General features: G+C 49.8%; 5 protein-coding genes across 5 annotated transcripts; 1 reads left to right on the top strand and 4 right to left on the bottom strand.

Annotated features, from left to right (window-relative positions):
• Positions 1 to 210: 210 nt before the first annotated feature.
• On the bottom strand, positions 211 to 2,262 carry AtWU_04943 (uncharacterized protein; the record flags this gene model as incomplete). Its single annotated transcript, XM_035500054.1, has 3 exons — positions 211 to 1,266; positions 1,326 to 1,911; positions 1,979 to 2,262. The coding sequence occupies 3 exons, from the start codon at positions 2,260 to 2,262 to the stop codon at positions 211 to 213; spliced, it is 1,926 nt and encodes a 641-aa protein (XP_035355947.1).
• Positions 2,263 to 3,475: 1,213 nt separating this feature from the next.
• Positions 3,476 to 5,949, bottom strand: AtWU_04944 (transcription factor domain-containing protein; the record flags this gene model as incomplete). The annotated part of the gene is made up of 5 exons (XM_035500055.1): positions 3,476 to 3,516; positions 3,579 to 3,601; positions 3,826 to 4,519; positions 4,627 to 5,794; positions 5,863 to 5,949. 5 exons carry the CDS (start codon positions 5,947 to 5,949, stop codon positions 3,476 to 3,478), a joined length of 2,013 nt encoding a protein of 670 aa, XP_035355948.1.
• Positions 5,950 to 6,787: 838 nt separating this feature from the next.
• On the top strand, positions 6,788 to 8,047 carry AtWU_04945 (uracil-DNA glycosylase; the record flags this gene model as incomplete). The annotated part of the gene is made up of 3 exons (XM_035500056.1): positions 6,788 to 7,149; positions 7,224 to 7,683; positions 7,748 to 8,047. 3 exons carry the CDS (start codon positions 6,788 to 6,790, stop codon positions 8,045 to 8,047), a joined length of 1,122 nt encoding a protein of 373 aa, XP_035355949.1.
• A 618-nt stretch (positions 8,048 to 8,665) lies between these two features.
• pdiA (protein disulfide isomerase PDI1) lies at positions 8,666 to 10,445 on the bottom strand (the record flags this gene model as incomplete). The annotated part of the gene is made up of 4 exons (XM_035500057.1): positions 8,666 to 9,032; positions 9,097 to 9,536; positions 9,637 to 10,015; positions 10,084 to 10,445. 4 exons carry the CDS (start codon positions 10,443 to 10,445, stop codon positions 8,666 to 8,668), a joined length of 1,548 nt encoding a protein of 515 aa, XP_035355950.1.
• Positions 10,446 to 11,622: 1,177 nt separating this feature from the next.
• AtWU_04947 (MFS transporter) lies at positions 11,623 to 13,526 on the bottom strand (the record flags this gene model as incomplete). Its single annotated transcript, XM_035500058.1, has 2 exons — positions 11,623 to 13,307; positions 13,367 to 13,526. 2 exons carry the CDS (start codon positions 13,524 to 13,526, stop codon positions 11,623 to 11,625), a joined length of 1,845 nt encoding a protein of 614 aa, XP_035355951.1.
• Positions 13,527 to 14,219: the final 693 nt, after the last annotated feature.

Genomic DNA, 14,219 nt, shown 5'->3' on the forward strand with positions numbered 1-14,219 from the left:
TACAGAGTAGCATCCGTATTGGGGGTATTACAAGATATTCCCGGGCCCGAAAGGCACAAGGACTTGCTGCTTGCCTTGTTCAATATCGCAAACGGATCAGTTGTTAAAGCAACAATGTGTGGCGAACTTCGGCCCCAGTGAGACTGAACTTGTGACTTTCACATGGCATGCCCGGCAGGCTTGAAGCCGCCTGAAAATATCCAGGCTTTATCAGGTGAAGACCGTGGCAGATTCAGAGGGATGCCCGAGTGCGTATCCAGGATAAAGCGAATATGGATGAAATTCTTCCGTATTCACCGGCGCGGCTGGTATGGAAGGAAGAGCTGTTATGACCGATTGTGTATCTTCAAGCTCCGCATCAAGGTCTTGGTTTTCTAGTTCGTTATCATCCTGCGCAAGGCTAAACTGGACCGAAAGGACATGGATCCTGGGCCCGACATCCCTCTTTGGCTTTAAGGAATAAGTATTCATCGCGCCAGCATCCTCCTGGAGCCATGCCATATCATTCTTCAGATCAGATCCGACCATGTCCGATTTTATTTGTAGACAGCCATCGTCATTGATGGACGACTCTGCACAGAACTCGCTCCAAGGGCCCGCCTTTTTGGCCTGGGAGGAATCCTCGGTATTATTTTTCTCTTTCTGCGTTTCATGTTCCCAAGCATCAACCACTTTGTCGGATTTGAAATACTGCAGTAACTGGTTTTTCATCGTTTCTCGTCTCGCTGAAGGTTGAGCAGCAACCGGACGTTCCGTTTGGGCTGGCACCATTGAAGTATGAGCCTTCTGACTTGGTTCCCTTTTGCTTTTGTGCAGGGACTTCAGTGGTTCCAGATATATACTTCGAGCTTTCGATGCCCTGGAAGGTGCAGTGGAAGGGCGCACTGGTAGGGGTTCAGGATGGTCGCTTGCAAGTTCCCTTGTTCTGAGCTTGGATCTGGAGAGACGGCGAAGCTTAAGCACAAAGCCTTCCGAGTCGAAGCCGTCAGTAGTACCGTTGACAGACTTGGCTCGGTCTGGTAGCTTCGTGTGCGCATTACGCTCGTCATTCTCCCTTGTCGCCCTAAGATTCGGAACACTCTTCTGCGTGAGCCTATTACGGTCAGTCGACCGAGAGAGGGTCGCCGTCGCCGGACGGTCCGGAGCACGGGGAAGAGGTTTGTTCGGAGTCGAGGCCGGTGCGCTAACGAATGAGCCTCTTTCCATGAATCGTTGCCGCAGTGATTTCTTTCGGGTCAATCCATTGGTACTTCGCATGTAGGACACCTGTCGAAATATCAGCTCGGGCACGCAGTTATGGGTTTGACAGTACCCTGGTAACTTACAACAGCTTTTCGACTTGCTACTCCCACACGTCGCTGCAGTTCTGTCGTGGCTAGGCCAAGCTGAAGAAGGGCCGATTGTAGAGCGACACCTTTCCGACGGAGATTCGAAAGTGCTATGTTCCAGCCCTCCGCGTTTGCGAGCATAGCTTGGTAGACAGCCAGTAGTCTAACAGGCAATGGACTATGCTTTTCGGCTGACTGTTGAAGGTATGTCCACAGCGCACCCACCGCCTCCCGGCCTTTTTGGATGTCTTTCAGGGAATCTTCGATCGCAGTTGCGAATCGATCAATGGCGTGTTCGATCCTGTCATTATATTCGATCATAGAGCCACGGAAACTGCGTTCCTCCAGCATCTCATCGAAAATCATTAGATTCTCGAGAGGTAGGCTAAGATACTTACTCCGTGTGCGCACGTCAATCTGGATGATTAGAAAATCTTCCGAGGTCCTCTTAAGAAATCCATCCATCTCGTCTACATGAACCTGAAGGATTTTCAAGACCTCCACGTCGGACTTGGCGAGTTTTCCGACTAGGAGGTGGACCCCAAAGGACATCTGGGCGATGAGTTTCCATAGGGGGTGATATCTAGAGGCAGTCAGTTTGCAATGTTGCTGAGCGAGTCCAAGGGACCGGAGCTCGACCGAGTGCTTGCCTTTCATCGGCTCTCTGGCGCCATTTCCTGCCACAAAGCCGTTCATACTTGGGGCTTTCGAGTAGGATTTTGCGCCGAGATTGAGCATCAATATTGGCTATCCATCTACCGTTCCCAATGCCAATGGCTTCCTGTATCGATTCCTCGAAGGGTCCCTGCAGCTGAGAGATTGGGTGCCTTGAGAACTGGCCTGGTCGCCGTTCCTTGGTTTGTTTGATCCCCTCGCTTGGTCGGGCATTGGCAGAAACTGCCAACCGTCCTTCCCTTTCCGCTGGAGACGCCATAAATAGGTGTAAAAACTGGAGTTCAGTATCCGTGACCTTGTGTTCTAGTTGCACACACACACACACTCTCTCTCTCTCTCCGTCTCCCGTAATTCAAATGCAAATCCGTAAATGATGGGCTATAGTAATATTGCTCGCTCTGCGCAACAACAGCATTATACAGGTAACTACCTCCTCGCGATCAAGCTGCACACGGCCGAACCCTCAGCGGGATGTCTAGGCGTAATGAAGGGGTTGCTCATAGTAGCATCCTTGCAGTAAATCTTTTTATCAGGTCGAGCAAAGAGCGCATATGAGCAACGACAATAATATTTAATGGCTGTGATGAAGACATGTAACGGAGTCCGCAGGCCTCCGTGTACACGTTGCTGTATATAAATGGAGACACGCACACGCACACGCACACGCACACGTATACACACGGCCGTGCAGACACAAAGTGGAAGGCGGGTGGGGTGAGGGCGAGGGTGATTAATTGCTTGATCGTTGGGTAATTAAAGAAAGAAAGAAAGAAAGAAAACGAGCAAGCTTCAGCTGTTGATTAGATTGCACATGGGAGACGTGACATGTGTCAAAAGAGTGGTGGGACCGCCGCAGGAACTAAATTGATAGCAATATAGGCGAGGCGAGGCGAGGGAGGAAAATGTTCGAACAATCAGTGGGAATTTGCGCCCAATCGACCCCGCCGATGTTAGTTAGGGCTGAGGTTGGTTTATCTCCAGTCTGGGGACCCGGACAGCTAGCTAGCTTATACAAGGCACAGACGGAGTAGGCTGTAGAAGAAAGAGGTGGCAAGTGGTTATCACCCAGTTTATAGAAGAATGAAACGTAGAACAGACACTAGACGGGTTGGAAAGGGGGTGGAGGGGAGTTGGTTGAAAGTGGAGGTCAACAATTTAAAATTACAAGCAGCCGACAGGCAGCCCTCATGGCCTTCCGGGCCTTACGAGTCACGAAAAAAAAAGAGCCAGGATTCATGGAAACGGGGCTGAGGCTAGTTTGTAATTAGCACAAGCATAATTCCATTGACAATGCGGATGGTGGACACCAATGGCGGTCCTCCAGCGGCTGGCGTTTAATGAGAATCGTCGGAAGATGACGATCTGATGTCGGGCGACTCCACTTGGCCGCAACACGAACCGGTCAAGACCGGTCGACGTCTAGACTCCCTCGGCCTCTCCTAACGAACCATCTAACTAGTCTGCCCCCCTCGTCATGCCACGCCTCTGCGTACTCTGCCTGCCTTGCCGCTACCTTGATCATTGGCCCTGATCTTAGCGAAAGCATGAACTGATAAGCTTGTTGGGCTCTCTCACCTCTGTCTGGACCGGCTACTTCGCTATATTCAGCGACGAGTTACTCAAGTGCTACATGAAGTAAGCTTGGCCGAGTGATGAGCCCGTCAGCCTTGGTAGCGAATAAAGATCGGCGCAAATTCGAGCCAATCCTTGTCGTCGGTCTTGCGAACCTGCGCGCAGACCCTGATGCCGGCCCCCGAAGATGCTGTAGCCAGGACTACGCTCGCCCTAAGCCGAGCCTGGAATTCCTGACGGGGTATCCTACTAGGTCCCGGGAGGTGGCTCTGCCATGAACAAGGGGTCCCAGAAATTGGTGGGCAGAGAGAGATCGAGGAAATCTCCAAACAACGTGTCGATGTCCGTAAAGCTGTCATGTTCAGGGTCTGGGGCACTGATATCTTGCGAGTAAATTGGCCGGGGCGGAAGTTCCTGCCCTAGCGCAGTCGAGGGCGCCCCACTGCGTACATTACTCAGAGTGCCCTGGGCGGGATCGAAAGACGAATCCGGAGGCGGGGAGAGAAACGCCCTCGGATTCTGGGTTGTGGGCGTGGCGGGACTGGCAGCCCGGCCATGTTGGTGATGTCCAAGATCGGCCTCGTCAATTTGGTGCAACGCTTTCCGGCCCAGTCGTGCCGTTGCTTCTGCAGAATACCAGAGCCCGCCCAGTTCTTCGAGCAGAGTACAGCAAGCTTCCAGGCTGGTTCGGGCTCGATCAAGATGCGTGATGAGCTTACTTGACCGAAATTGTTGATATGACACACCCATAGAGAGTGCTAATGCGTATGGAACAATCGGCAAAGGCGGTAACTCTTGGGAGCATTCGATAGCAGCAATGGAGTGGATTCGGATGGCAGCAAGGCCTTGGCGGACATACGAAGGCCTGGACTCATCCGACCGGTGGGTAACCTTGTATCTGCATGACAGTATGGCAACTGCATGATAGTAGAGCTCAAGGAGACCTTTTCTTTCCGTGATTAGCAAACCGTCCTTGGAAACAGATCAATCCCCTTTCCCTCTGAGCTCTTCTCAGACATGGATTGATGGAAGACATGCTGAAGAGACATACCTAGTGTAGCGAAGTCCAGGTCATCTTGCAATTTATCGCCTGTAATGCCTTCAAATGCAGGGAATTCGCCCTCCCATCCAACTGTATGGTCCGATGATGGTCGATAAAGCGAGATCACGGTCGACAGTAGATCAGATATTGCAAACCAGATATCAAAGGCGGATCTGGGAGAAATATCCTGAATTTTCAGTTTCTCAATTCCGATATCGCAGTCGGAGAGGATAACTGGGCGACCACCAATACAGGCATGCATCCTATCCAGGCCCCATAGGCACCAGAAAAGGTTGAATAGAGAATCGCCGGGTGCCCGACCCGGTCGGTCCAAATGCAGGCCTACCGTCTGAGCTTGATGAATGGCCTGACACAGGTGCATAGACGCCGCTTCTGCACCTTCGTAACCCTCACAATGCAGTGACATAAGGGTCAAGATGCGGATACGACAAAGTCTATCAGATTCCAGCCCGACATTTAAAGCGACTACCAATCCTTGATATAGTTTAGAGCAGAATGAACGAGAGGAAATGAGCGGACCATCATCGCTAAAGCGAAGGTGAGGACCAGCCGCCCTATCTTTAGCAGCGACAAGGCAAATGGCTCTCTCCAGAAAAACAGATGCGACGCCATCCGAGTTGGCTTGGGTGAAAGATGCCTGGTCGACAAGGGGCAGGATATGGTTGACCTTGCTGAAATAGATGGAGAACAGATGATGGCGGGTAGAATGGGGCAAACGGCCACAGGCATCCATACCAGATGAATATTGTTGATTGAGCGCGGATGCGACGGATTGTAGCTCTGGCCCATTTTGGGGACGGTGTCCGGTCCACTCAGGATCAGTATTAGGCACATGTTTTCTATGACCGTGAACGTCGGAGGAGCTGATCCAGAGCCCGATTCGATCGCGCAGATGGCTTGCGTTGGCAGAGCCCAATTTCTCCCTGATCACAGCTTCTGGATTCAGATCTCCAACAAACCGTTCAGTTTGGGAGGTGCTCGAGGGCACGCTGCTTGGAATGCTAAGGCTACCGGCTAGGGTCGTATCAACCGGTTGATCGCCGGTGACCGCGGTACTCTGTTGTTGCCGTTGAAGCGGTACATGGCTGCTAGCGCCTGTCTGTAGGACGTGATTATGGCTTTCGCCGTTTGCTGTGTCTAGATGGCGGCAGCGTTTCTTTTATTGATGAGATGAACTCGTCAGAATTTAGCCACCAGTCCAGCACAAGATGGGAGATCACATACCTTTCGTCGTTGGCAAGTCGCACATGCTCGCAACGCCCGCGTCCGGCGTCTAGATTGAGGGGTATCGGCAAGCCAAGTAAGCTCCATGGCTTTTCTTTTTGTTTTTATTTAATGACTCAAAAGTAATGACTCGCCATGCCAGGTGCTTTCTAGTCTTATTTTTTCTGGGTAAGCAGCGTTTTGTGTAAGTCGACGACTAGTTCATGATAAGACGGTAATTAATCGATTAACCAGGTCAACTACTAGTACTTAGTTTGAGTAAATAACGTGTATCTGGCCATTAAGGATATTCCCGGGTTGACTTGCACGTACCTTGGTTGATAGGCAAGGAAAGCAATGGTCTAGATCTCCAAGGATCAACTTATTTCCTACCTAGTAGTCATTACAATGTAGTTTATGCTCTAGTAACTTACGGGGGAAGTATTGGATAGCGCGTACCACGAAGATTACGCCGTGACGACATCCAAATGCTTATCGAACGGAGAATTGAAATTCCTCCTCCCAGACGGTGCGGACCTGTCATGGACGCCCAATTAACGCGTGGTTTCGCGCAACTGCGACGCGTTTGCCGGCCAGTGCTCCGCTGCGGCTGGAAGGGTTTCTTGAGTCTCCATTCCTATGCATTATCTCCTGACGATTCGACCTATTCGAAGGATACTGTCACCCAGGTGAGTCCATTGCTTTTTGTGAAGGGCTTTCCCTGTCCTTCTTTTTCGCTTCCTCATCCTTTCTCTTTCTTGTTCTTCTTCTTTACCCTCACCTCACTTTTGTGATTTTTCAAGTTCCCTTCCCAGCTTCATCTTCGCTACTTCATCATCTGCCTCGTCTCATTCAATTCTTCCCAATCGAACTTCCTGGCCCCCATTCTCTGGAGACATACTTTCTCACAATCACCTACAAAAGGCGTCACACGCTTGTCGGCAACATGGCCGGTAGAGCGGGCATGAAACGTGATGCTAATCATTTGACGACACCAGAGGCCGATTCCAAGAAACCCAAGGCCAATGGAAGCATCACTTCATTCTTCGGGGCCCCCAAAAGCAAACCCAACGACCCAAAGTCCACTTCGTCTTCATCGAGCTTCAACAAGCAGAAATGGGTCGACTCATTGACTCCAGAACAAAAGGAGCTCCTCCAACTTGAAATTGACACTCTCGACGAGAGCTGGCTGGCACAGCTTAAGGAGGAAGTCGTCAAGCCGGAGTTCCTAGCGCTGAAGCGCTTCCTCCAGAAGGAAAAGCAATCGGGGGCTAAAATCTTTCCTCCCGAAGAAGATATCTACTCATGGTAAATCGCCGTCGTCTTCCAATTTGACGCTATCATTTATATGAGCAATCGGGGTAACTAATCTTGAATACTAGGTCTCGTCATACGCCTCTCCACAAGGTGAAGGTGGTCATCGTCGGCCAAGATCCTTATCATAACTATAACCAGGCTCATGGTCTTGCATTCTCCGTCCGCCCTCCAACTCCTGCCCCGCCTTCCCTCGTCAACATTTTCAACGAAATTCATAATGACTATCCCTCTTTCCAAAGACCCGCAAACAAGGGTGGCCTTCTCATACCCTGGGCCGAGCGTGGTGTATTAATGCTGAACACTTGCTTGACTGTACGCGCACACCAGGCCGCTAGCCATTCAAACAAGGGATGGGAATTGTTCACGCAGAAAGCCATAGACTTGGTGGCCCGAGTACGGACGCGCGGAGTTGTTTTTCTTGCATGGGGAACACCCGCAGGGAAGCGTGTGACAGGCATCAATAGAGCGAAGCATTATGTTCTGCAATCGGTCCATCCAAGCCCGCTAAGTGCGTCAAGAGGATTCGTAAGTAGATTCTTGTTACCATCGGTTATTGGCCATATGATTTTGACGTTGGATTATTTTGCAGTTCGGAAACCAACATTTTAAGAAATGCAATGAGTGGCTTGCTGAACGTTATGGTGCCGACGAAGTCATCGACTGGTCATTGACTTCGAAGAGCAAAATCAGCTCACCTTTTACCACCATCCAAAGCCCTGCTCTCACTGGTGCCCCGAAAAAACCTATCGCTAAGGAGTCAGATGCTAGTTTGGTGAAGGAAGAGGTTTCCAAAACAACAGAGCCTGCTAAATCTACCGAGGCCGTTGACGAGTTTGAAGACGATCTCGATGCGCTGGAAGCCCTAGCAGCAGCAGAAGTGACCAGGTAGATGCTAACACTGGGTACTTCGTAAAAGTTTCACAAAGTCTCTTTCCCTCATTGCGTCTCTATTTCCACTGCTCATAACCCGAGGGAGCTAATAGAGTGAAGTCGTGATTAAAATCAAGCCACCGTTCTGGGTCATGAATCACGGTATTATTCACCGTGTCCGCTTGCGTGAGACTGAGACGGTGATGATGTATGGTTTAGATGTCCAAGTCTTATTGCTCTTTTGCTCTTTCTACCCTGGTACACACTTCGCTTGGATTTGGGGTCACGGTGTCGGGATTAACAACTGTTGCAGTCATTGACGTGCCAACCCAGCCTTTGTCTACGGCAAGAGTAAGATTCAGTCATCGGGCTCACCTGCGAATGCTACACATGGATTTCCGTGGACTTCAGTTTCGGACAAGCCTGAGTTTCATTCCATGGAATAAGGTAGACAAGTGTGGAGTAAATTGTATATTCACCACATTGGCCATATAGAAATTGGTCAATTTAGCTAACAAAGTCAACCAATAACGGATTGGTCAAGAAATTACAAATGGCAACAATGGAAAATCGATATTTCAGGTAATTAATGATTGATACGGCACAGTACTAAGCGGGATCATAACCGGAAGGCCGTTTACAGTTCATCATGTTCTGCCTTCTCGTCCTCTGTGGCAGCCGGGGTCTCGGCCTCCGTAGCGGAGGGAGCAGCCTCAGTCACATCACCGCCCTCCTGGGCTTCCTCAGGAGCGGCATTAAGGGCGTCGACGTTATGTTTGCCATTCTCCTTCACAAAGTTGGCAAGATCCTCGACAGTGCGCTGGCCAGAGAACTCAATGGGAGAGTCCTTGGCACCGGCGGGGTAAAGTCGGATGGTAGGGAATCCAGTAATCGGGTCCGGGACATCGTTGGCCGTCGCATCGATTTTGGCGATGGTAACCTTAGCCGCCAATTCGGGGTGGTCAGCGTAGAGAGCTGCGAGCTCATCATACTTCGGAGCAAGACTATATTGTGATCGTTAATTGGTTGCGCTCGTACAGTAAGCCCGGGAGGATTGTATAGACTCACGCTTTGCAGTGTCCACACCAAGGTGCGTAGAATTCGAGCAGGACATCCTTGTCATTGTCAATGACGAGATCCTTGTAGGAATGAGCCACAACAACCGTGACGGGACCCTCCTGAGACTCGGGAATAGGTTCCGACTTGATGCTAGGCTCAACCTTGCCATCCAGAACATCCTGGATGAACTTCTCAACCTCTTCGGCATCCAATTCTTTGGCCTGGTCGTAGGGGTATTTGGCATTCTTTGCGGGATCCTGGATGGCGAATGCCGGGAATTTCTGAGAGTCGAGGTTGAGGTTTCCAGCGTGGGCACCAAACATCTTAGCGTCAATAGTAGCGATGTTGATGGCACCCTTGTGCTTCTGGGCAATAGGCTTGAAGTCTTCGGTGTACTTTTCGCGCTCCTCCTTGGTCTCGGCAAAGATATAGGCCAATGGGATTCCAGCCTATGTTCAAGAATGGTTAGCCAGTCCAGCCAGAAAGTTGGCATCGAAAGTCAAGCCGAAATGCAAGAAAATGCCAGGTTGACGAATAGATCCTACTTACCCCGATATAGCCAGAGTAGGTCTCGGGGCCAATCTCGCCCACAAGGGGAGTACTAGCGGATTTCACCCAGTTGTGAATGGCCTCCTGTTCGATCTCGCCGTCGTAAATAGCCTTCTTCTCATCGAAGTCCTTGTAGAGCACGATGGAGGGCTGCTCGACACCTTCCTTCTTCGCAATGGCCGCATCATCCGTTGCAGCAAAGAGGTAGTTATCCCGCTGAGACTCAGCATATTTCTCGAATGCCTGATAAGTTTTCTGGTCGTCGGACGGGATATAACCGATCACGACAATCTTGTCCATGGTCTTGATCTCTTCCAAATTCTCCTCGTTCACTGAGGATACTGCAGGAAGTGACTGCTTAATCATGTAGGAAACGATACTAGGAAACACCGTATGGGTCAGTGGCACATCACATACATGACAGCGTTTTTTGAGGCTTGAACTCACGATTCTGTTTGACGCGCGCCCTGGTACGGCTTGCTAGAGTCAACACCCCGGAAGATCTTGAGGGTAGGGTAACCTTCCACTCCCTGACTCCGGCAGAGATCCTCCTCGGCGGTGCAGTCAACCTTCACCAGAGGGATATTCTTCGCCTTCAGCTCCGTGGCTGCTTCCTCATACTTTGGCGCGAGGGCTTTACAGTGGCCACACCAAGGAGCAAAGAATTCGGCAAGGACGAGACCATGCTCGTTCATGAAGCTCTCGAATGTGTCTTGATCCAGTGAGATAACATCAGACTCGGTATCAGCAGCCGCAGCCACCGCGGATGCTCCGAGAAGGCTAACGAGCCAGGGCGCGAAGGAGCGCATTTTGAAATACAGAAGAAATAGCAGCGGAGTCGGGGACAATGGGAGGGGGTATCGCGATGGATGTCTGCTTTTCCCAGTGGCTTTCGAAGAACCTCGAAAGTCAATGAAAATAAACAATAGACCGCCCGGATTAGAGGGAGGAGAGGGGAGGAAGAGGAAGGCAGGTGATGCGTAGAGCAGAAGCTACCGAAAGAGAAAAGAGCGATGGGGGCGAATGGGAAGGCAAATAGTTCTTAAATAAATAGTACAGTAGTATCATAGGCTGATCCGCCTGAATTAACTAGCTAATCCACTACTCCTGTAGCTATGAAGAGGCGATGAGGACAGTCTGTTCTTTCTGCAGTCAGCTGGCCTGCTGAGCATTCTGACTGGCTCAACCGGACCCGCCCTGGACAGCAAGGGACCTTCATACCAAGGGACTGGTAATCTAGGCATACTTCACTAAAGAAAGGGAAGTACCAGGTAGATACCTAAACCGATGGCTACTAGCAACTTGGTCGATTGACCGGTAGGGATGGTAGTAGACATAGATGCATGCTCAGGCACATGGGACACCAGTATCCATGATGATGATTAGTTATTATTGTGAGACCATAGTGTATCTCCCCTGGGGAGCTACTTACCCACTTTTGTCTTAGTGGTACCGAGGTACCGCCCCTACATCGACCAATTTGGATCCCTTTATTACTTAATTAAGTAACGGTTCAGTTACTAGGTTAAATTAGTTATTTACTTGCTGTACTCCGTAGTTGCTAACTAGATACTACTTGGTATTCAGTCATTCCTCCTTTACCCTACCCCCTCCTTCTCCAAGGGTTGAACCTACTCCTGCGGACCTTCCAGCTGGCCACATTCCATGGCAAGGTCTCGAATTACTTCTATTTAACCATAGTAATCACACAATAATCTACATGCAGCCCAGTTTATTGTGCTCCTCCTCCACACCGTTGTGTCTACCTACTATGCCGGGTAATTAGGTGCAAGTACTGGTGGACATCAGGCACGGCGCATGCCGCCTATATAGTTACTAAGCGCCATTAAAATAATCAATCCAGTCCCTTAGACCCGGGGTAAAACAAACAGGGCCATTGTTCGGCCACACAAAGTAACACCTTCGGGTGATTGCCACATCTACTCAGACGGGTAAAAACATGAATTACGAGTCATCCTATCGCCTCTATTCCACTAGGTTCGCGTTATGAGACGGGCATTGGGTGACAGCTCCATAGGCCGGTACCTCCTGTCTGGCTCTTCCCTCGAGTTCCTTCGAAAGTGAAAGCGCGTCCCTCTTTCCACGCTCTACATCGACCAAGAGCATTAATGGTAAAGGAAGCAAGATCAGGACAGCCAGGAAGACGAAGGCAGGTCGGATTTCCCCGTAACGATCGGTGATGATTCCAACAATGGCGGGACCAAAAACACTGGAACCTTTATCAGTGATGGCATACAAAGCATAGAATGCAGCCTCATATCCCGGAGGGATCAATTCCCCAAAGAAGCTCCGACAGTATGAAGAAAGTCCACCCATGACGAGTCCGTATATGACACCCAATGGGTACATCTCCCATGGTTGTTGGAGGCCTAAGTACCCTAGGCTTTTAATTGCGGGGATAAAGCCTAAGAGACCATAGAGCGGCACAAGCTCGAATAAAACAATGCAAGCAACTATCGTTTGTGAAGCTCGGAGATTGAATGCTCGCGACACAAAGCTCCAAGAGAAAGCTCCAAAGACTCCTGCAATCATCGTAATGACATTTATCAGCCCCAAAGCGGCTGGTTGCATTCCCAGTTGTGTCTTTGCAAATAGAACGGCGGTCCCGCTGACTGTCGCGATACCATCACTTAAGAGGAACCAAGCTGCCAGGAACAACACGATATCTCTCAGATGTCGAGTGCGCATTATTGTTCTGCCCAAAGATTTCCAAGCGTATGCCATATAACTAGTCCATGTACGAGTCTCTTTCCCATATGGAAGGGGCGGGCCGGGCCGGGCACGTAGCCACATTGCCGCGGGTATGGTGAAGGTAAACCACCAGAGCCCAATCAAAAAGAGGACTAGGCGTAACGAGAATGTTGTCTGGTGAGTTTCGACAACAACTAGGATGCAAATGGCTTGCAGTATCACTGCACCTATGTATCCGATGCCGATCCCGTTTGAGGATAACTTTGTGGAGAGCTTCAATTCCTGAGAAGTTTTCGAGGCAAACACTTGAGTTTCATCGCCCGTAGAAGAGGCATTGCGGCTTTGTTCTGGCCGAAGCAGTGATGTTGTTTCAGTTCCGTCGGTTTGACCCGAGCCATCGGCGGTAGAGGTCGAATCATGGTTGGTCTCGGCGGGTGAATCCTCCTCACCATGTCCACCCAGCAATATGGGATGATAGCGAACCAGCAGAGGCAGAAAAGAATTCAATAGTACAAAAGAAGCTCCAAAACATGTATTAGCTATAATCGCTAACAACCCACCTAGAAGGTAGAGCCTTGGAACGACTGCAAGGAACAGCATCGTAGAAACGGAGCCAATAAGTGCAAAGATGACCAACAGCATTTTGCGGTAGCTTCCATGATCCGCAGCACCTGACATTGATATTATCAAAATGGCTTGTATGAACACACTCAGTGAGAATGTGTACATAGCGAAGCTTGCAGTGTTGACTTCAACGCCGAGTATATGGATAATGCACTGGCTTGTTCTCGGTGAGCCTGGTTTGATAGATGCAGTGGTATCAAAGATGGTGTTCCATGTCCCCGATGGTGAGGTCGGCTCTAGAGAGCTCCAAGAAGCACTGCACGGTATTGTCTTATCCGAAAGAAGTACACCGCGGTCTCGAGCCATTTGCTCTAGGGTGATGGGGAGGAACGATCCTAAAGTATATGAGAAGGTGTACAAATTTTACTTCTCGGCCTGTTTAAGAGATACATACCCATAGCGCACACTGTAAAAACCTCGGCAGCCCAGCCATAGCTGTACCATCCAGCGAGCTCCTTCTTAGATGTCGGTCTGGTGTCATCTCCGGGGAATTCTGGAGGCGGAGGACGAATGGAAGCGGTTTGAACTTCCGGTGAATTGGTGCAATTCTGCATTATGAATTGCTCACATATCCAAAATTGAGAACAGCTAGACCGAACACGCGTGTCTGTAGAATGTTGTTGAAGCTGGTTAACGTATACGCTGGAACAAGTCGTACAAACGGCGGCTTTGGTAAATTGATAGTAGATTTATAGGTATGCTATACGCATAATGACAGCTAAAAATGAATAGGAACCTGCTACTTACGATTGAGCTTGCTTTGCTGTGAAACGGAATCTGCAGGAAAGATGTCGGCTGGATAATAGTAGTAGTGCTATTGATGACGGTGAGGCTGGAAGCGAGTAACAGGCAGAGCTCGGAAAAAGGGAGGAAACGTCAGCAAAAGCAACAAATGAAGGGCGTAATGATGTTCTCTATCCAGGAACTGATTAATAAAGTTTTAGTAGTAGGTTGATTGATAGCTCTCCGGTCCGACAACCGTATAGCGCGGCCGGGGATGGAGGAAGCTTGGAGACCTGGGTCGAGTACTTATCTACTTATCTAAAGCGCTAAGGAGCTCTCTCTGACCAGGTGCTTCGGAGAACCTAACCCTTTAGGTCCTGGAATGCGGTGTAACTGTATGATAGTGGTATTTATATTACCTGTCATATACTATCGGCTGATTCAATCTAACGAAGCTAATGTATGGTATTGTAATTTTAGCCGGGCAGAAAACTAAGGCACAAAGGCACCAAAATCTAGCTACT

The sequence above is a fragment of the Aspergillus tubingensis genome, assembly GCF_013340325.1.
Source record: "Aspergillus tubingensis WU-2223L DNA, scaffold_6, whole genome shotgun sequence".
Lineage (NCBI taxonomy): Eukaryota > Fungi > Ascomycota > Eurotiomycetes > Eurotiales > Aspergillaceae > Aspergillus > Aspergillus tubingensis.